The 16,546-nt window shown below is 35.1% G+C and overlaps 1 protein-coding gene and 1 pseudogene across 1 annotated transcript; both read right to left on the reverse strand.

Moving 5' to 3' along the window:
• Nucleotides 1-2,244: 2,244 nt before the first annotated feature.
• Nucleotides 2,245-10,219, reverse strand: LOC140852408 (protein SOSEKI 4-like; annotated as a pseudogene).
• A 1,176-nt stretch (nt 10,220-11,395) lies between these two features.
• On the reverse strand, nt 11,396-12,081 carry LOC140852630 (uncharacterized). The gene is made up of 2 exons (XM_073246153.1): nt 11,985-12,081; nt 11,396-11,904 (listed from the first exon to the last, which is right to left on the reverse strand). The coding sequence occupies exon 2, from the start codon at nt 11,896-11,898 to the stop codon at nt 11,467-11,469; it is 432 nt and encodes a 143-aa protein (XP_073102254.1). The 5' UTR covers nt 11,899-11,904; nt 11,985-12,081; the 3' UTR covers nt 11,396-11,466.
• Nucleotides 12,082-16,546: the final 4,465 nt, after the last annotated feature.

Genomic DNA, 16,546 nt, shown 5'->3' on the forward strand with positions numbered 1-16,546 from the left:
TCCGCAGTTAAAGTCGCTCTATCATAAGGTGACTCATACATATTGTTTGAATTGGGGGTACACGAGGGTTCATAAGGGGAAGGGAGGGGAGGGTAAAGAATAAACCCCTATTTGGTAAAATATTTTGAGAGGTAAAGGAGGATAAAGAAGGGTTCTCTCAACCCCTTCGTACCCCTCACTTATTTAATTTTCTATACCCTCCGATTTGGGATGTAACGGAGGGGAAGGTTCACGCTTAATTTTTATTTTCCTAACTTATTCTTAATAAAATTTTAAAATTACAACTAGACCATTATATACTCTATCTTCCCAACCGCCCTTTTGCTCTTCGCACAACTCAGAAACCCTATAGCCATCCCTTCGCTAGCAGGCCGCTCATGCAAATCCGGATATCACAATCTTTGAAAGACAGATTACAGTGATAGAGATTCAAAATCTACCAGTATCTGAGCTGACGGTAATCTATTAATGAGAAAAGACATATTAGTCAATATATATATAAAAGTTCTTCTACCCCTCTCTTAATCCCTCTATTCAAACAAAGATAAGGTATGTACCCTTCTTTACCCTTTCCCTCCCTTTTCAAACAAGAGTTCATTAATTTCTTTACCCTCCATTACCCTCCCTTTCCCTCCATTACCCTCCTCTCTCCTCTCCTTATGAACTCTCGTGTACCCCAATCCAAACAAAGCAATAAAATCGCCCTACCATAAGACGACTTATAGAGTCGCTTTTTTGTAGGACGACTCTACGCTGTTGACTAAGCCATCCATATGGCGTGACTTGTGGTGAGTCAGCACATAAAGTCATCCTATGATAGGATAATTTTATTTTAGACAGTATTTTGATAAATATTTTATAAAAAATATTATTTTTATATTTTTTTAATTAATATTGTTCAAATAAAATTGCCTTGTTTTGCCTATATTTAGGTATTGATCCTGTTCATAGACCCCTTTGCAAAAATTTATAGGACACCTTTCAGGCAACGTCATGCTCATGGGTCACAGGCCTCCTCTAAAGCCGATGCTTACCCGACTGTTTCCAACCTGCAAACCGGTATTCTTACTCTCGTTTTCTTTGTAACTGATGTCCCACGAAGTATGAACATAGATATGGGATATGAATACAACATGATATCCACAGGTGACTTAATGAACCTTGCAAAAGTAGGATATGCTTCAGTGCAGCTAGGATGGACAATCAATAAATGTGTGCATATTTTTATACATAAATGTAAAATAGCATCAATAAAGCATAGTAGGTTATCAATATAATATAACATAGTTCATATTTCATACAAATAGTGTTAATATCCGCATACCTTAACATTTAGTTACCATTTAAAAACTCCAAAAATTAAATTCTTCATCATTAAAAGGACAATAATTTACCAAGAAAAGAAAGAAAATAAATCCTCACCAAAATAAGTCCTCACTTCATTGTTGGAGGTATCAGGACCTAGCCAATATATCTTAAGTGTAAATTGTTGCACCTACAGCTTATGTCTAGGACCATGAAGTCCCTGATCCTAAAGATTGATATCTGATCGAGCAGATTTTCCATGATTATCATAGTAGCAGCTGCTTCTTCAAAGACACCCAAAAAAAAAGAGCTTCTCTGAGAATATTAATAAATCATCAGAATACCAGAAGAGTGGCAACATCCCAAACTTTGAGCATCTGAAAATGCAGGAGAGAAAACAACTCATCTACATTACAGCTCTCAAAGGAAGAATACAATTCTACATTACAAGAATCTAATGCGAGAGAAACTTTGTATTAGTTAAGCTAAGATTTCAAGAACATGCAGTCTAATGGTGAAGAACAACAAATAAAATGCATTTCTTTTGTTCCCCTGACAATCTGGGCATCCCATGAACTTTGTGCCAGTCCAAACATATACTATTCTTGATAAAGGCCTTTCTTGAAATAATTAATTTGCAAAGAAAGGATCCATAAAGTTGACAATAATTAGATGGGAGAAGGCTTAATGGTTATCGATTAGGTAAACAAAGGATACATTCTAGAGGCAGTTTACAAAAAACAAAAAATTGTGAACAAAACAGTGGTTGTCAGAAAGACACCAGTTAGGTACTATTAAACCTTGTCTACCATGAAAATGATCTAAAACTACCTAGTACTCTATAAATTGACCTAAAATGCACTTACAATCATGTTGAAAATCACAAACCAGGTCTCCTCTACAAAGCTATCTAGAGTGTGCATGAGGACACTCCACCTATCAAACAGATCCATCTCTACTGTCATTGCATGGTGTTCTAGATTGAATTATCACCTGAGCCCCCGAAGTAAGCCTGCTGGAATAAATTAACACATTCTCCATGAAGAGACAGAAGTAACCTTACGACCATAAATATGTTGGGGGAGGGCAAATGATGCTGTTGAACTTAACTTTCCTCAATCTTCTTGCTCACCTAATGCTTTTTCTTCGCTGAATGATTCTAACCGCAGGTGTGTACCTTTTACCGAGGAAGCATCAGTTATTCTTCTGCTTGCAACCTTAGATGACTCTCTGCCCCAGCTGAAGAGTTCCTTAGGCCATCTGAAATAAGTGAGCTCATTGTTTCTTTCTTGGGCTGCTTGTTGGATGTCAATTTAATTGTTTGGGGGAGGCATTTTGATCGTGACAAATCCACTACCTTTTCCTTATCCTTGTTTGCATTTGGTGACTTGCAGCTCCGGCATATTCTGGATTTATTAGTATTAATTGCTACAGTAATATAAAAATCAAGAATATTTCAATCCACCAAGAGAATCAACAGCAAAATGAATAGCAACTGGGAAGGACAAAACAATAAGAGCCAAAATCTATAAACTGAAATTTTCTATAAAAAGTAGTCCATATGGCAATTCCTGGTTTATCCTCTCGGCCATCTACAAGAGTGAAAACTAAATAGGGCATTGAATTCATTAAGGTAGAACAGCAGTCTACTGGGCAGTGTACATCTAGATTTAAAAAAAAAAAAAAAAATCTTTGCATAGATGATGAATTAAAATACGATCTTGCAGACTTGGTGCTTCCTATTAATTTGTACAAATGGAATTCATAAGAAGTTGTTCTGATGAGAATCAAGAATTTGCACGGAGACATCGTAATTTAGAAATTATGAGATTTTAAATAATTAAGAGATATTTGAGAAATTTTATCTTATTTTTATAGATTTTAGATTGTTTTCATTTAGATTTTATCTGGTTTCTATATTGAGAGAAGATCTTGTTTCCATTTTAGAGAAATTTTATTTTGTTTCTATCTTATCTGAGAGATTTTATCTTGTTTCTATATTGAGAGAGATTTTATCTTGTTTCCATCTTAGAGAGATTTTATCTTATTTTCAACTTATTTGGGAATCTATTGAAAGACTTCTATTGTATTGAAGGGCAGCTTGGAATGACAAATTAAAAATCTTAAAATAGACTATTTTTCTTTCTCTTGATTTCTTTATTTTTCTTTCATTTTATTTTTCTTTTTTATTTGATTTTTTGAGTTTTTTTTGGGGGGTATCACATCAATTTGGTATCAGAGCCTTGTCAGATCACTTTCTATGCACAATGCAAATCAATTTGAGATAATTAATCTCATCTTATATAAGGTATTGAACCTTATAACTTCTTCAAATTGTGGATAGCTTCTACGATTGCTTAGATCCTCTTTTTTATTTTATGTTTTCCCAAACCCTCCCCCTAAAAAAAACTCAAGAAAGCAAATAGGAAAGAAAAATAACATGAAAGAAAAATAAAGAAATCAAGAGAGAAAAAAATAGTCCACTTTAGGGTTTTTAATTTGTCGTTCTAAATTGCCCCTTCAATACAATAGGAGTCTTTAAATGGACTAATAAGATGAAAATAAAATAAAATCTCTCTTGGATAAAATAAGATAAAATCTCTCTCAATATGGAAATAAGAAAAAATCTCTCAAATAACATAGAAATAAATAAAATCTTTCTAAGATGGAAGCAAGATTTTTTCTCAATATTGAAACAAGATAAAATCTCTCAAATATCTCTCAATTATTCAAAATCTTATAATTTTTAAATTATGACATCTTTGGCTAAAATAAGTGCAAAATTTCTGATTCTCATCATTTTTACCTATAACAGCTTAGTAAATTGGTCTACTGGCAAGAGCCTTTTTGAAATTGTTTATTACTTTAATCCTCATCAATCCATTGACCTTGCTCCTTTACCTCTAGATAATCACTGTCAACTCTTTTGCTCAATATATTCATGACACTCATGCCGATATTCAACGAAAGATTGCAAAGAACATCAAAAAATATAAACTTCCTACCGATGCTCATTATAGGAATGTGGAGTTTAATGAGGATAACTATATGATGGCTCGTATTTGTCTAGAATGTTATCCCAAATATTAGTCCAAGAAATTGCATACTTGAGCTATTAGTCCCCGTTGCATCCTTCGTAAACTTTGATCCAATGCTTACAATTTAGAGTTACCTTTTGATTTAAAATTTAGTCTAGTTTTTAATATTGGAGACTTGTTTCCTTATCGGGGCATATTTGAGCATCCTACTGTGTGTGTAGGTATTCTTACCAATTGCATTACTTCATCTTCAGCACCAGTCCCAGTTCTTCCTTCACTTCTATCGTCGTCACTAGACTATATTGAGCGTAGTATCATTGATGAGATTGTTTCTTCTATTCATGGTGGATTTTAAAGATTTTTGATTAAATGACTGGACCGGCTAGATTCAAATGCTACTTAGGTTTATGAGGATCAGTTATACCATAATTTCTTGTCAGAAACGAGTTCTTTCGAGCTAGAAAAAATGATGAGAATCAAAAATTCTACACTTATTTTAGGCAAAGATATCGTAATTTAGAAATTATGGGATTTTGAATATTTGAAAGATATTTAAGAGATTCATCTTGTTTCCATCTTAGAGAGATTTTATCTTGTTTGCATCTTATTTGAGAGATTTTATCTTGTTTTCATATTGAGAAAAAAATTTATTTCTATCTTAAAGAGATTTTATCTTATTTCTATATTGAGAGAGATTTTATCTTATTTTTATCTTAGAAAAAATTTATCTTATTTTTATCTCATTTGAAAGTCTATGTAAAGACTCCTATTATATTGAAGAGGCAGCTTGAAATGAAAAATTAAAAATCTTAAAGTGGGCTTTTTTTCTTTCTCTTGATTTTTTTATTTTTCTTTCATTTTATTTTTCTTTCTTATTTGCTTTCTTGAGTTTTTTTTTGGTGCCACATCGATTTGGTATCAGAGCACTGTCAGATCATTTTTTGCACACTGTGCAAATCTATTTAAGGTAATTGATCTCGTCTCATATAAGTTATGGTTCTTTCATTGAACTTTGTGACTTTTTCAAATTATTGGTAACTTCTACAATTGCTTAGATGCTTTCTTTTATTTCATACTTCCCTAGATCAAAAAAAAAAAAATTAAGAAAGCAAATAGAAAAGAAAATAAAATAAAAAAAAATTAAGAAATCAAGAGAAAAAAAAACATCACACTTTAGAATTTTTAATTTGTCATTCTAAGCTATCCCTTCAATACAATAGGAGTTTTTAAATAGACTCTCAAATAAAATAGAAACAAGATAAAATCTCTCTAAAATGAAGACAAGATAGAATCTCTTTCAATATGGAAACAATATAAAATCTCTCAAATAAGATAAAAATAAAAAAAAATTTCTCTAAAATAGAAATAATATTTTCTCTCAATATGAAAATAAGATAAAATCTCTTTAAAATAAAAATAAGATAAAATCTCTCAAATATCTCTCCATTATTCAAAATCTCATAATTCCTAAATTACGATGTCTCCACCTAAAATAAGTATGAAATTTTTGATTCTTATCATTTTTGCCTATAATAGCTCAGTGAAATGGTTTACTGGCAAGAATCTTTTTGAAATTATTCATAGCTTTAATCCCCGTCAACCAATTGATCTTATTCTTTTACCTATAGATAATCATAAATCTGAGCTTGCCATCTCTTTTGCTCAATATATTCATGACATTCATGTTGATATTTGGTGAAAGATTGTTACGAGCATTAAAAAATATAAACTTTCTATTCATGCTCATGATAAAAAAGTAGAATTTACTGAGGGAGATTGTGTGATGGCTCATATTCATCCAGAATATTATCCTAAACATTCATTCAAGAAATTGCATTCTTGAGTTACCGATCCCTTTCACTTTTTATGTAAACTTGGATCTAATGCTTATTATTTAGAGCTACATTCTAATTTAAAATTTAGTCTAATTTTTAGTATTATGGATTTATTTTCTTATTGGGACACATTAAAGCTTCCTACTATGCATGAAGATGTTTCTACCAGTTGCACTACTTCATCTTTAGTGCCGGTCATAGTTCTTCTTTCACTACCATCGTGATCATCGGATCGTATTGAGTATATTATTATTGATGAGATTATTTCTTCTGCTCAAGATGGATTTCAAAGATTTTTAGTTAAATAGCAGGACCGGTCAGATTATGATACTACTTGGGTTCATGAGGATGAGTTACACAGCAAGTTCTTGCCAGAGGTTAGTTCTTTCTAGCTGGAAGGAAATAATGTGAATCAGAAATTCTGCACTTATTTTAGACAGAGACATCGTAATTTAAGAATTGTGGGATTTTGAATAATTGAGAGATATATGAGAGATTTTATCTTCTTTCTATTATAGAGAGATTTTGTTTTATTTCCATCTTATTTGAGAGATTTTATCTTGTTTTCATATTGCGAAAAAAATTTGTTTCCATCTTAAAGAGATTTTGTCTTGTTTCTATCTTATTTAAAAGTTTATTTAAAAACTCCTACCTATTGTATTGAAGGAGTAGCTTGGAATGACAAATTGAAAATCCTAAAATGGATTGTTTTTCTTTCCCTTGATTTCTTTATTTTTTTATTTTATTTTCCTTTTCCATTTGCTTTCTTGAGATTTTTTTTTTTTTTTTCTGGTGCCACGTCATGTTCTCATCTAACATTTGTACAAGAAATAAGCATTAAGGGAAGGTCAAACAAGCAACTATCTAAGCTGTCAATGCACCCCAGGCCCCAAACTTCAGTGTCCCCTTGCAAAGAACAGCAATCAGAGAGAATATAAATTATCATGTTATCATTCCAAGCATCACCTTTACAGCTTTACCCTGTTAGTCCAAAAATGTAAAAGGGCATCATCAGATCCACGGAACCCTGAACCACTTCCTGATTCTACGAAAATGGCATCCATCTTTCCTCATGAATAATACCCATATCTGAAAACTAGAAAATCAAAAGCCCCCCAGATAAAAAGAGCTACTTTTAATTGTATATATTAGCTGCTCTATAGGAAGGAGGGAGGAACTCTTATGTCCCCATGCAGAATCACTGTTGCCAAAGTCTAAATCCAAAAGTAGTATAGTTAGTCAAAGCAAGATATCGTTCATTTGACAGAAAAGCTAAAGGGGCGTTTGGTGACTCAACTTGGATCACCATGGTGATCCAAGATCCTAATGATCCAAATCCTAAGGTGATCTAATCTCTAATGATCTAAGATTATGATGTTTGGTTTGCCATAGTGTAGTGATTAAAGATCTCTAGATGTATACAAGTAACTTGTTTGGTATGCTACGGGAATCCAATATTACCGACTATATAATACCAAAAATACCTCCGATATATCTCAAATAAATTTTTTTATGTTATCTACTAAACAAATTGACTAACTATAATATTTATTTAAAAAGTGACACTTTAGTTATGGACCGAAGATTAAAAAAAAATATAGTATTTAGCTAGATACAACTAGAAACATAAACTTCATATAGAAACCAAAAAGAAAAAATGATAAGAAGAGATGGAACAAAAGGAAAGCCTCGTGATTGGGTTGAGGAAATGCCACTTCGAATTATGCTGCTTTGGGAGTTGGGATTGAGAATTGGGGTAAAAAAAAGTTTAGAACAAAACCAAATAAACTTTTTCTCTTTTTAATCAGAAAATAAGAGGAAGAAAGATTTCTTTCTCTTTCATGGAGATGACGCCCCAAGTATCAGCATGCGTTATTTCTCTTTCGTGGAGCAGACTCCTCGAGTACCCACCCCATACATGCGGAAAAAATATCATAACTAAAAAAATGATTTTTCTTTTCGAAAGTTTCGATTGCGAGGATATTTTGGTTAACATATTTTAATATAAAATCATTGTGATAGAGTAATGTTGGATACCCATCCTCAAGAGTAGATTGTTTATCACCGCATTGGACGGTGATTTGTAAAGAGGATGATTTGAAATCACTGCCATGTAGGATCACCATGATGCAACTAAATATAGTAATCTCATCAGCTCCATCCATATCACTCTTGACCCCGAGTGGATTATGCATACCAAACGTCCCCTAATGGTAATTTGTTTTGACAAGCAATTCATTTATATGTGATTTTTTTTCAGGAAAGCAGATTTTCAAATATCTAGCTGATTCATCCAAAAGAACAAGAAAATGCAACATAAAACTTTAACAACCAGGAATCTATTCTACCATAAGAAGTACTTCCGTAAACGGTATCCAAAGAGAAAACTATATGATATAAGAGTCCTGAACTCTAATAAGAATCTAGCATATTTTATCTTACAACTAGTACAAAACACAACTACCTACTTAATTCACTCATTTTCATCTCAGTAGTAATTCAGATTTTACGGAGTATTTTGTGCTAGTACAGATTCAAATTAACAAAGAATCTTCAGGCAACTGCCACAAACACAAAGAAAATGTAGTATATAAAATTAAGTATGAAAGTGAGAAGAAAAAATTCCAGCTCACTTGTCTGCACTGTTGGAAGAAGAGCACTTCAGAATGGGCATGCCTTGCCCTGCTTCCTCTTTGTGCTTCTATCAAGCTCCCATTGTAGTACTCCTTGTCTTCCATTCTCAGTCCCATCAACCTCAGATTCCTTAAGCACTTCCCCCGGGAGTATCATGAAGCTGTTCATCTTACTGGCATCTGCTCCCATGTCTGTCTTTCCGCTGGAGAAAAATGAACTCCATGTAGTCGGTGGCTAAGAGATCTTATGCGCATCCATCTCAGGCCAGAAGACATCATTTCCCATATGCCATCATAAGTCGATACGCCTCGAATGCAGGTATCACGACCTCCAAGGGCCCTCCTTCCACCTCTGTCGTCAGTCCCCGGGGGAATTTACGTCCCATGGGGGAGGTCTTGTGGGTCCAAGTTCCAGTGATATGTTGCCAGAGAAACCTGCCCTATGAGATGAGGGAGGCTACTCATCGTCACGAAAAGTAGGTGATGAAGGTGGAGGTTTGGCCGCTTTAATGACAGTGGTGAGAGGGGAAGCAGAAGCAGCAGCTTCCTGGATTCTAGAAAATGTAGGGTTTTCCAGTCGAGTGGGCTTCGCCATTGCCGTGATGAATCCGATAAAAACAAGCGGAAGAAAAAGAGAACAGTTCTGGGAGTCCAAATGCAGCATCTTAGTTTTCTATTTCAATAACCAATTCAAAAAAAAAAAAAAAACTTTTGCCAGTTTTTTTTTCTAAATTTTATTTTGAAGTTCCTTAAGAGATTGATCCAAGAGATCGATCAGAACCCTCAAGGACAAACTCATTCCCATGAGCTGGGAGCACAAGATCAACCTTGGAAAGGTCATGCTGCAAAAATCCATACTTGTTGCTCCAAAAGTTTGTATTGAAAATGAGATTTGAATTACTTGCATGTTCATGGTACTAATAAGCTTTATATACAAGTTAAACTTCTTGATTTTAGGATTAGATATAGTAGAATACAACAACAAAATCCCATAATTTGATACATATACTAAATGTGAATACGACAACCGGATCTCATGAGCTTTGGAAGGATATAGATTGGCATATCAAGATTCGGCGTACACTATATAGATATCCAAAATGCTATTACTTACTAATATATCGAGATTCTGCATGCAATATATGACAGTTGTAATATCTAAGATTCTATAATAGATGAGATTCTAACGATCATAATATAGCTCCTATATTACCATTCCAATGCATCAGATCAACCCATCAATGAAGAAAAAAGTTTTTATTTATCATTGGAACTTCTTCATTACCTCTTATAGGACCACGGATTCATGACAGCCATACCTTTCCTCTCAGCATTGAGACGATTAACGAAATCTATCAAAGAAACCAAGAAAACCACCAAACGAGAGCAAAAAAACAAGATTACGCATTTCTTCTTATCTTAGCTTTCATTTAGGTTATTCTACTGACATATGAGGTGGAGCCCAATGGTGGCCTTCCACAATTGTGCCCGATCCTGATAGGAACCTGAAAGTATCACTACAAGAAATTTGATTTTTTGCGACGAAATTTTTTCGTCGCTAAAAATCATATTTTCGTCGCTAAACGTATTTGCGACAAAATATATCGTCGCTAAAAATTTGTAGAGAAAGCCTCGTAGCAAAAGACCTTAGCGACGAAAATATTTTATTTCGTCGTAAAAAATAGTAAACCCAGACGACGAAGTTATGTATTGTATTAGTGATGAAAATATTTTGTCGCAAGAGCTTAAATTTTCGTCGCTAAAATTGCAACGAAAAAAATTTCGTCGCTAAATATTTTGATTAAAAAAATTTTTTTCTTATTTTTTGCGACGAAAATGAAATTCGTCGCAAAACTTAGCGACGGATTTCGTCGCAAAATAATTTGTCGCAAAAATTTCATCGCAAAAATTGCGACGAAAAAAATGTTCGTCGCTATAATTGCGACGAAAAAAAAATTTCGTCGCTATAATAGCAACGAAATAAAAATTTCATCGCTAGAAGGGCGACGAAATAAAAAAATTCGTCGCCATAATTACGACGAAATAAAAAATGCGTCGCCATAATTGCGACGAAATAAAAATTTCGTTGCAAAAAGTTTAAATTTTTAGCGACGAAACTATTTTTTCGTCGCAAAAATAGCAACGAAATAATTTCGTCACAATAATTGCGATGAAAAAAAAATTTCGTCGCTATAATGGCGACGAAATAATAATTTCGTCGCTATAAGGGCGACGAAATAAAAATATTCGTCGCCATAATTGCGACGAAATAAAAATTTCATCGCAAAAAGTTATAATTTTTAGCGACGAAACTATTTTTTCGTCGCAAAAATAGCAACGAAATAAAAAATTTCGTCGCAATGAATAATAAAAGTTTTACTTTTTTGGATTCACAAATTTTTTTTGCGACGAAATTAATATTTCGTCGCTAAAATAAATTTTGGATAAAAAATAAAATTTTTATTAATTTTCCAAAAAAATCTGCTCAAATACAAATTATCTGATCAAATATATTTTAAATAAACAGTATGTTAACACAATAAAAATATTCTAAGTCAAAAGACCAATTTTAAGTATCAAAAAGTTTCATAACCATCTTTGTCATATACAAAAATATAAGTCCATACACCATTTTAAATTTAAAATAAGTACAAACTAAGTATGATCTGACTCATTGGCCTCGTTCCCTCCTCCAGGCATCGATCCCTGACCCGATATGTGTCGCGATGGTGGTGCAGAGGCGGCATCATGTGACTGTAGAGGTGCTAATTCAGAAGCATCAATACCGAGCCGTCCCACCACCGCAGCTACGATCCTCTCGAGCGTCTGACTACGATTCATCCAGTAACTAATCTGATCTTGCATCATGCTCATGGATGTCCTAACTGCCTCTGGCACCGATGCATCATCAGACCGGCCGGATGACGAACTGCGTGATTTTTTGGACCGCATGCTATGATCAGATCCTAGCTGTCGCCCGAGGACGGTATCCAAAATCGTATCATCTGTCATCAAACAAACCTGCTGCGATCCAGTATCACCATCAGATCCCACCTCCCTCGTCGCCTGCTCTCTCAATTCTAACATTTTTTCCTTCACAATAAACCAAATAAAATCATAAATTTTTTTCAAACTCTTTAAAAGTATTCAAAATGTAGAGTAATGATACTTACATGACGCTGCCTCGCCTCCTCGATCACGAACTCGCCACTCTTGTTTTGATAGAATTTAGCATAGGCGTCGACTCCGGATAGTCCCTGTTCAAACAAAAAAAAAGAAAAAAAAGATATCAAAATAATATAAATATTTAATAAAAAGTTACAAAGTATGATTGCAAATGTAGTTACGTACCATCCTTTTCATTCCCTGTGCAAAAGAGGCACTTCCTTGCGTGTGAATAGAATCAATCTTGCTCCTATTCACCTTATTCGCCTCCGATCGTCGCTACAAAATACATACAGTTATAACCAATAAAGGACATAACATCATTAAAAAAACTTGGAACACTAGACATACCTGAAATGCCTCACTTCCAAAATGCTCACATAACCACCGCCAATCGTCACTAGACCCAGCCCAATTTCTATATGGCTGGGTCACAGGATCAATCCCTTCGCCTGCAGCTCATTGCAGTATTTATGAAGCCTACATCGCCGATCTCTGTATCTATTTGCAGCCATTTTGAGAATACATGCCGTCACTTCTTCGTCAGTGCAATCCTCGAAGTCAATATTATCCTACACAGTAATCATACCAAAAAGCAATACATGAAATTATTCATATAATAAAAAATTTATTTATATAACCAAAAATAATATGGATCATGTAATGATATGCAAGACATCCAAATTTAATTCTTACCCTGATGTGAGAGACTAGAGCATCACGGTATCGAGGAGCTACATGCTTGAAACTTTCAGCAGCCCACGGAAAATGATTCCACATATACAAACTGATCTCATTTGCGACGATGCTAGCCTCTGTGCCAACCGGATGATCTCGAAATATATGTACCTTCGGTTTTTCATTGTGTGTATGCACATATTTTTCCAAAACAAGACCCCTACTAGGACCACGCACTGCACGTCGATGCTGTGTTCCTACATGTAAAAATTGATGAAATGAACATATATCATGTATCACTAAATGCATATAACAAAAAAATATATGTGGTTTATAAATTGATAGAGATGTACCTGTAAGAGGATGATGCTGCGGTACCATGGCCTCCGGCTGGGCAAGCTCTGGCTGAGCACTAGGCGGCTCTGTGGACTCGGACAACTGAGTCTCATCTAAATCCTCTGACTCATCATGCAAAATGCTAAAGTGAGGATGTGTATCATCAAGCAGAGCCTGCTGCCTACCCCGTGAATGTCTACGTCCAGGATCAGTCATGATGCTGCAATGATTAAAATAATTTAAATCAGTAAGTAATCAAAAAAACTCAAGTATTACATGATATAATAAAAAAAATAAATTGAATTACTTATTCATATTAATTATTGTTCTCAGATTCTGAACTCGTGTCCATATAGTCATCTTCGACGGGAGTCATAGAAGACTTTGACCCTGAAGTGCTATCATCATTGTCGTTAACGAAGTCATTATTGGATCGTGCTCGTGTCCGTGCCCTTATCGACGATCCAACAACAGAAACATCCTCAGGTTCATAGTCGTCTCTTTGTAATTGTCCTATGTCAATCGTATCATCTGGCACTAATATGTTATCTGATGCTTGCATTTGATATGCTTCATTTTCAATAATTGCACAGACTTCATTCTCAAGATGTTCATCGTTCGGGCATGTGAAAAGTGCAGGATCAAACAAATGCCTATGCTGAGCCCTTATTGCAACTCGCCAAGGCTCTTTCATTTTGTTATCATCAATATACCACACTAGTCTTGCTTGCTTTGCAAAAATATAAGGATCACTTTCATACCATACATGACCAGTGTGGATACTGACGAGTTGAGGATCTATAACAATTGGCCTGTGTCGTCCTAAGTCATACCATCGACACTTGAATAACACAATCCGTCGAAGATCACTATATCTCAACTCTATAACCTCATGCAGAACACCAAAAAAATCTATTATTTCACCCTTGTGCTCGCCCTCCATGCTTATTCCACAATTCTGTGTGGTTCGATCACGATCGTGATCTTCCGTTAAGAATCGCACACCATTGACTATGCATGCTGAATATACTGATACACGTCTGTCAGATTTTCGTGCAAGTGCAGCTAAGTCATTACTGATACAGTTAGGATTGTCTATACGTAGCTGAGCTATCTACAATTAAAAGAACAATAAGCAGGTTAAATTTGACAAAATAAATACTATATAAACAAACTTTTAATCATGGATGAACATGAACATAACTTACCCGTTCGTCAAACCATGATGCGAATTGATTCCTATGTCGTGCCGCTGCTAATGTAGGATTACTTCTTCTGAGCTCACTTTCGTGTTCTCTGAAGTGATACAGTAATACCATGTATATTTTAATTTAGAGTCCACGTGCATTCATTGATATATCAACAAATAAAAATTAAATGTATATACTCACATCATGTAGGCTTCTACCTCCTCGCAATTGTTTAGCACATACCAATGCATGTCATCCGTTTCTTGTGGTGTCAACATTCGAAAATCTTTTTTACCATATGGTCGGGCAACATTGGAGAACACGGACAATCCATCGGTCAGAATCTCGTCAACATCAATATTCCGCTGTGGCCTTGTAAATTTGGTCTCCACTCGTCGAAGGTACATAGAGCAGAACGTCAGACATTCATTCATAACATGTGCCTCTGCTATTGAACCTTCAGACCGTGCTTTGTTAGTGACGGCACTCTTGTATTCACGCATCTCCCTATTCAATAAATTATCAATTGATATCACATATAATAAGAATACAATAATGAATAATAAATATTACAATATCATGCAATTACCTTTCAATTGGGTACATCCATCTTGTATGTACTGGCCCACCCAATCTAGCCTCATGTGGAAGATGAACAGAAAGATGCACCATGATATCAAAGAAGGCGGGAGGGAATATCATCTCGAGCTTACAGAGAGTAATGATAATCTTCTTCTCCAATATGTCGATCTGACTTCGTCTCAATGTCTTCGCACATAAGTCTCGAAAATAAGTTCCCAGATCAAGTAACGCATCACACACATTATCTGGCAACAATCCGCGCAAACCAACTGGGAGCACATGCTGTAGAAGTACATGACAATCATGACTTTTCATCCCGACGATCTTCCCATCTTTCGACTTGATGCACCGTTTCAAGTTTGAGGCGTATCCATCAGGAAACCTCACTGATCTCAAAATATGAAAGAAATTGATTTCTCTCTCTTCGATTCAGTGTATAACATGCCAATAGCTTCACCAGCCTATCCCCTCGTCGAATCAAATGTAATTCCTTTCTAATCCGCATATCCTCTAAGTCAAGACGAGCCTTCACGGTATCCTTTTGTTCTTCCTTCGATATTGAGAATGGTATAAAATACATTATCAAATATATTTTTTTCAATATGCATGACGTCAAGATTATGTCGAAGAAGAAGCATTTTCCAATATGGAAGATCAAACAACTTGCTCTTTTTTCTCCAATTTTCGATACTTGTTCGCACCCCTACTTGGCTGGCCAGACCCTTACCAAATATGACATCCTGTGGGTTTGGTAACTGATTTAAAATATTGTCCGTAGACCAGAATCTTGGCTGCGCACGTCGTTCATGCTTTGCCATTGAACTTAAGACTTCTCCTCCATCTATGATCATCTGGCAAGAAACGTCGATGGCCGGTAAAACAAATCTTTCCGCGAATACGGTCCGATGTAATATCATCGTTACAAGTTGGGCATGCTTTATACCCTTTTGTACACCATCCAGAAATATTGCCATATGCAGAAAAATCGTTAACTGTCCAAAGCAATGCTGCATGCATACGAAAGATGCCTCCTACAACATGATCATATGTTTCGCATCCTTCTTCCCACAAATATTGTAACTCTTCGATCAATGGCTCTAAAAATATGTCTATGTCTCTTCCAGGGGCACGGAGACCCGGATCAACAAGGCCAATAGATTAAAAGGTTATTTCATGCACTTTCATGGTGGTAAATTATAAGGAAATACCATAACAGGCCACATACTATAAGCAGTACTAAGATTACCATATGGATTAAATCCGTCTGTTGCCAACCCTAGCCTGACATTTCGTGAATCAGCTGCAAACTATAGATGTTCACGATCAAAATGTTTCCATGCATCTCCATCTGATGGATGTCTCATGACATCATCGTCCATATTATTTACCTCCTTATGCCACCGCATGTCACAAGCAGTATGCCTCGACATGAACAATCGACGCAATCGTGGTGTAATCGAAAAGTACCGCAGAATCTTGCATGGTATTTTTTTTTTCTTCTTATCCTTACCACGACTTTCTTTCCATCTGCTTGAATGACAAATTGGACATGCTTGTAGATCTTGTTTATCCTTTCGAAATAGAACACAATCATTCGGACATGCATGTATCTTTTCACAGCGTAGGCCCAAGTCATCGACTCCCAAACCGAGTCCTTTCAATAATTTTTTGGCTTCATAATGACTTGACGGAAGTAACTCTCCCTCTGGCAGTAAGTCCTTCAAAAATTTGAGCAACCAATTAAACGAGTTGTTTGACCACTTACCAAGTGTCTTCATATGTAA

The sequence above is a fragment of the Elaeis guineensis genome, chromosome 11 (assembly GCF_000442705.2).
Source record: "Elaeis guineensis isolate ETL-2024a chromosome 11, EG11, whole genome shotgun sequence".
NCBI classification, from domain to species: domain Eukaryota; kingdom Viridiplantae; phylum Streptophyta; class Magnoliopsida; order Arecales; family Arecaceae; genus Elaeis; species Elaeis guineensis.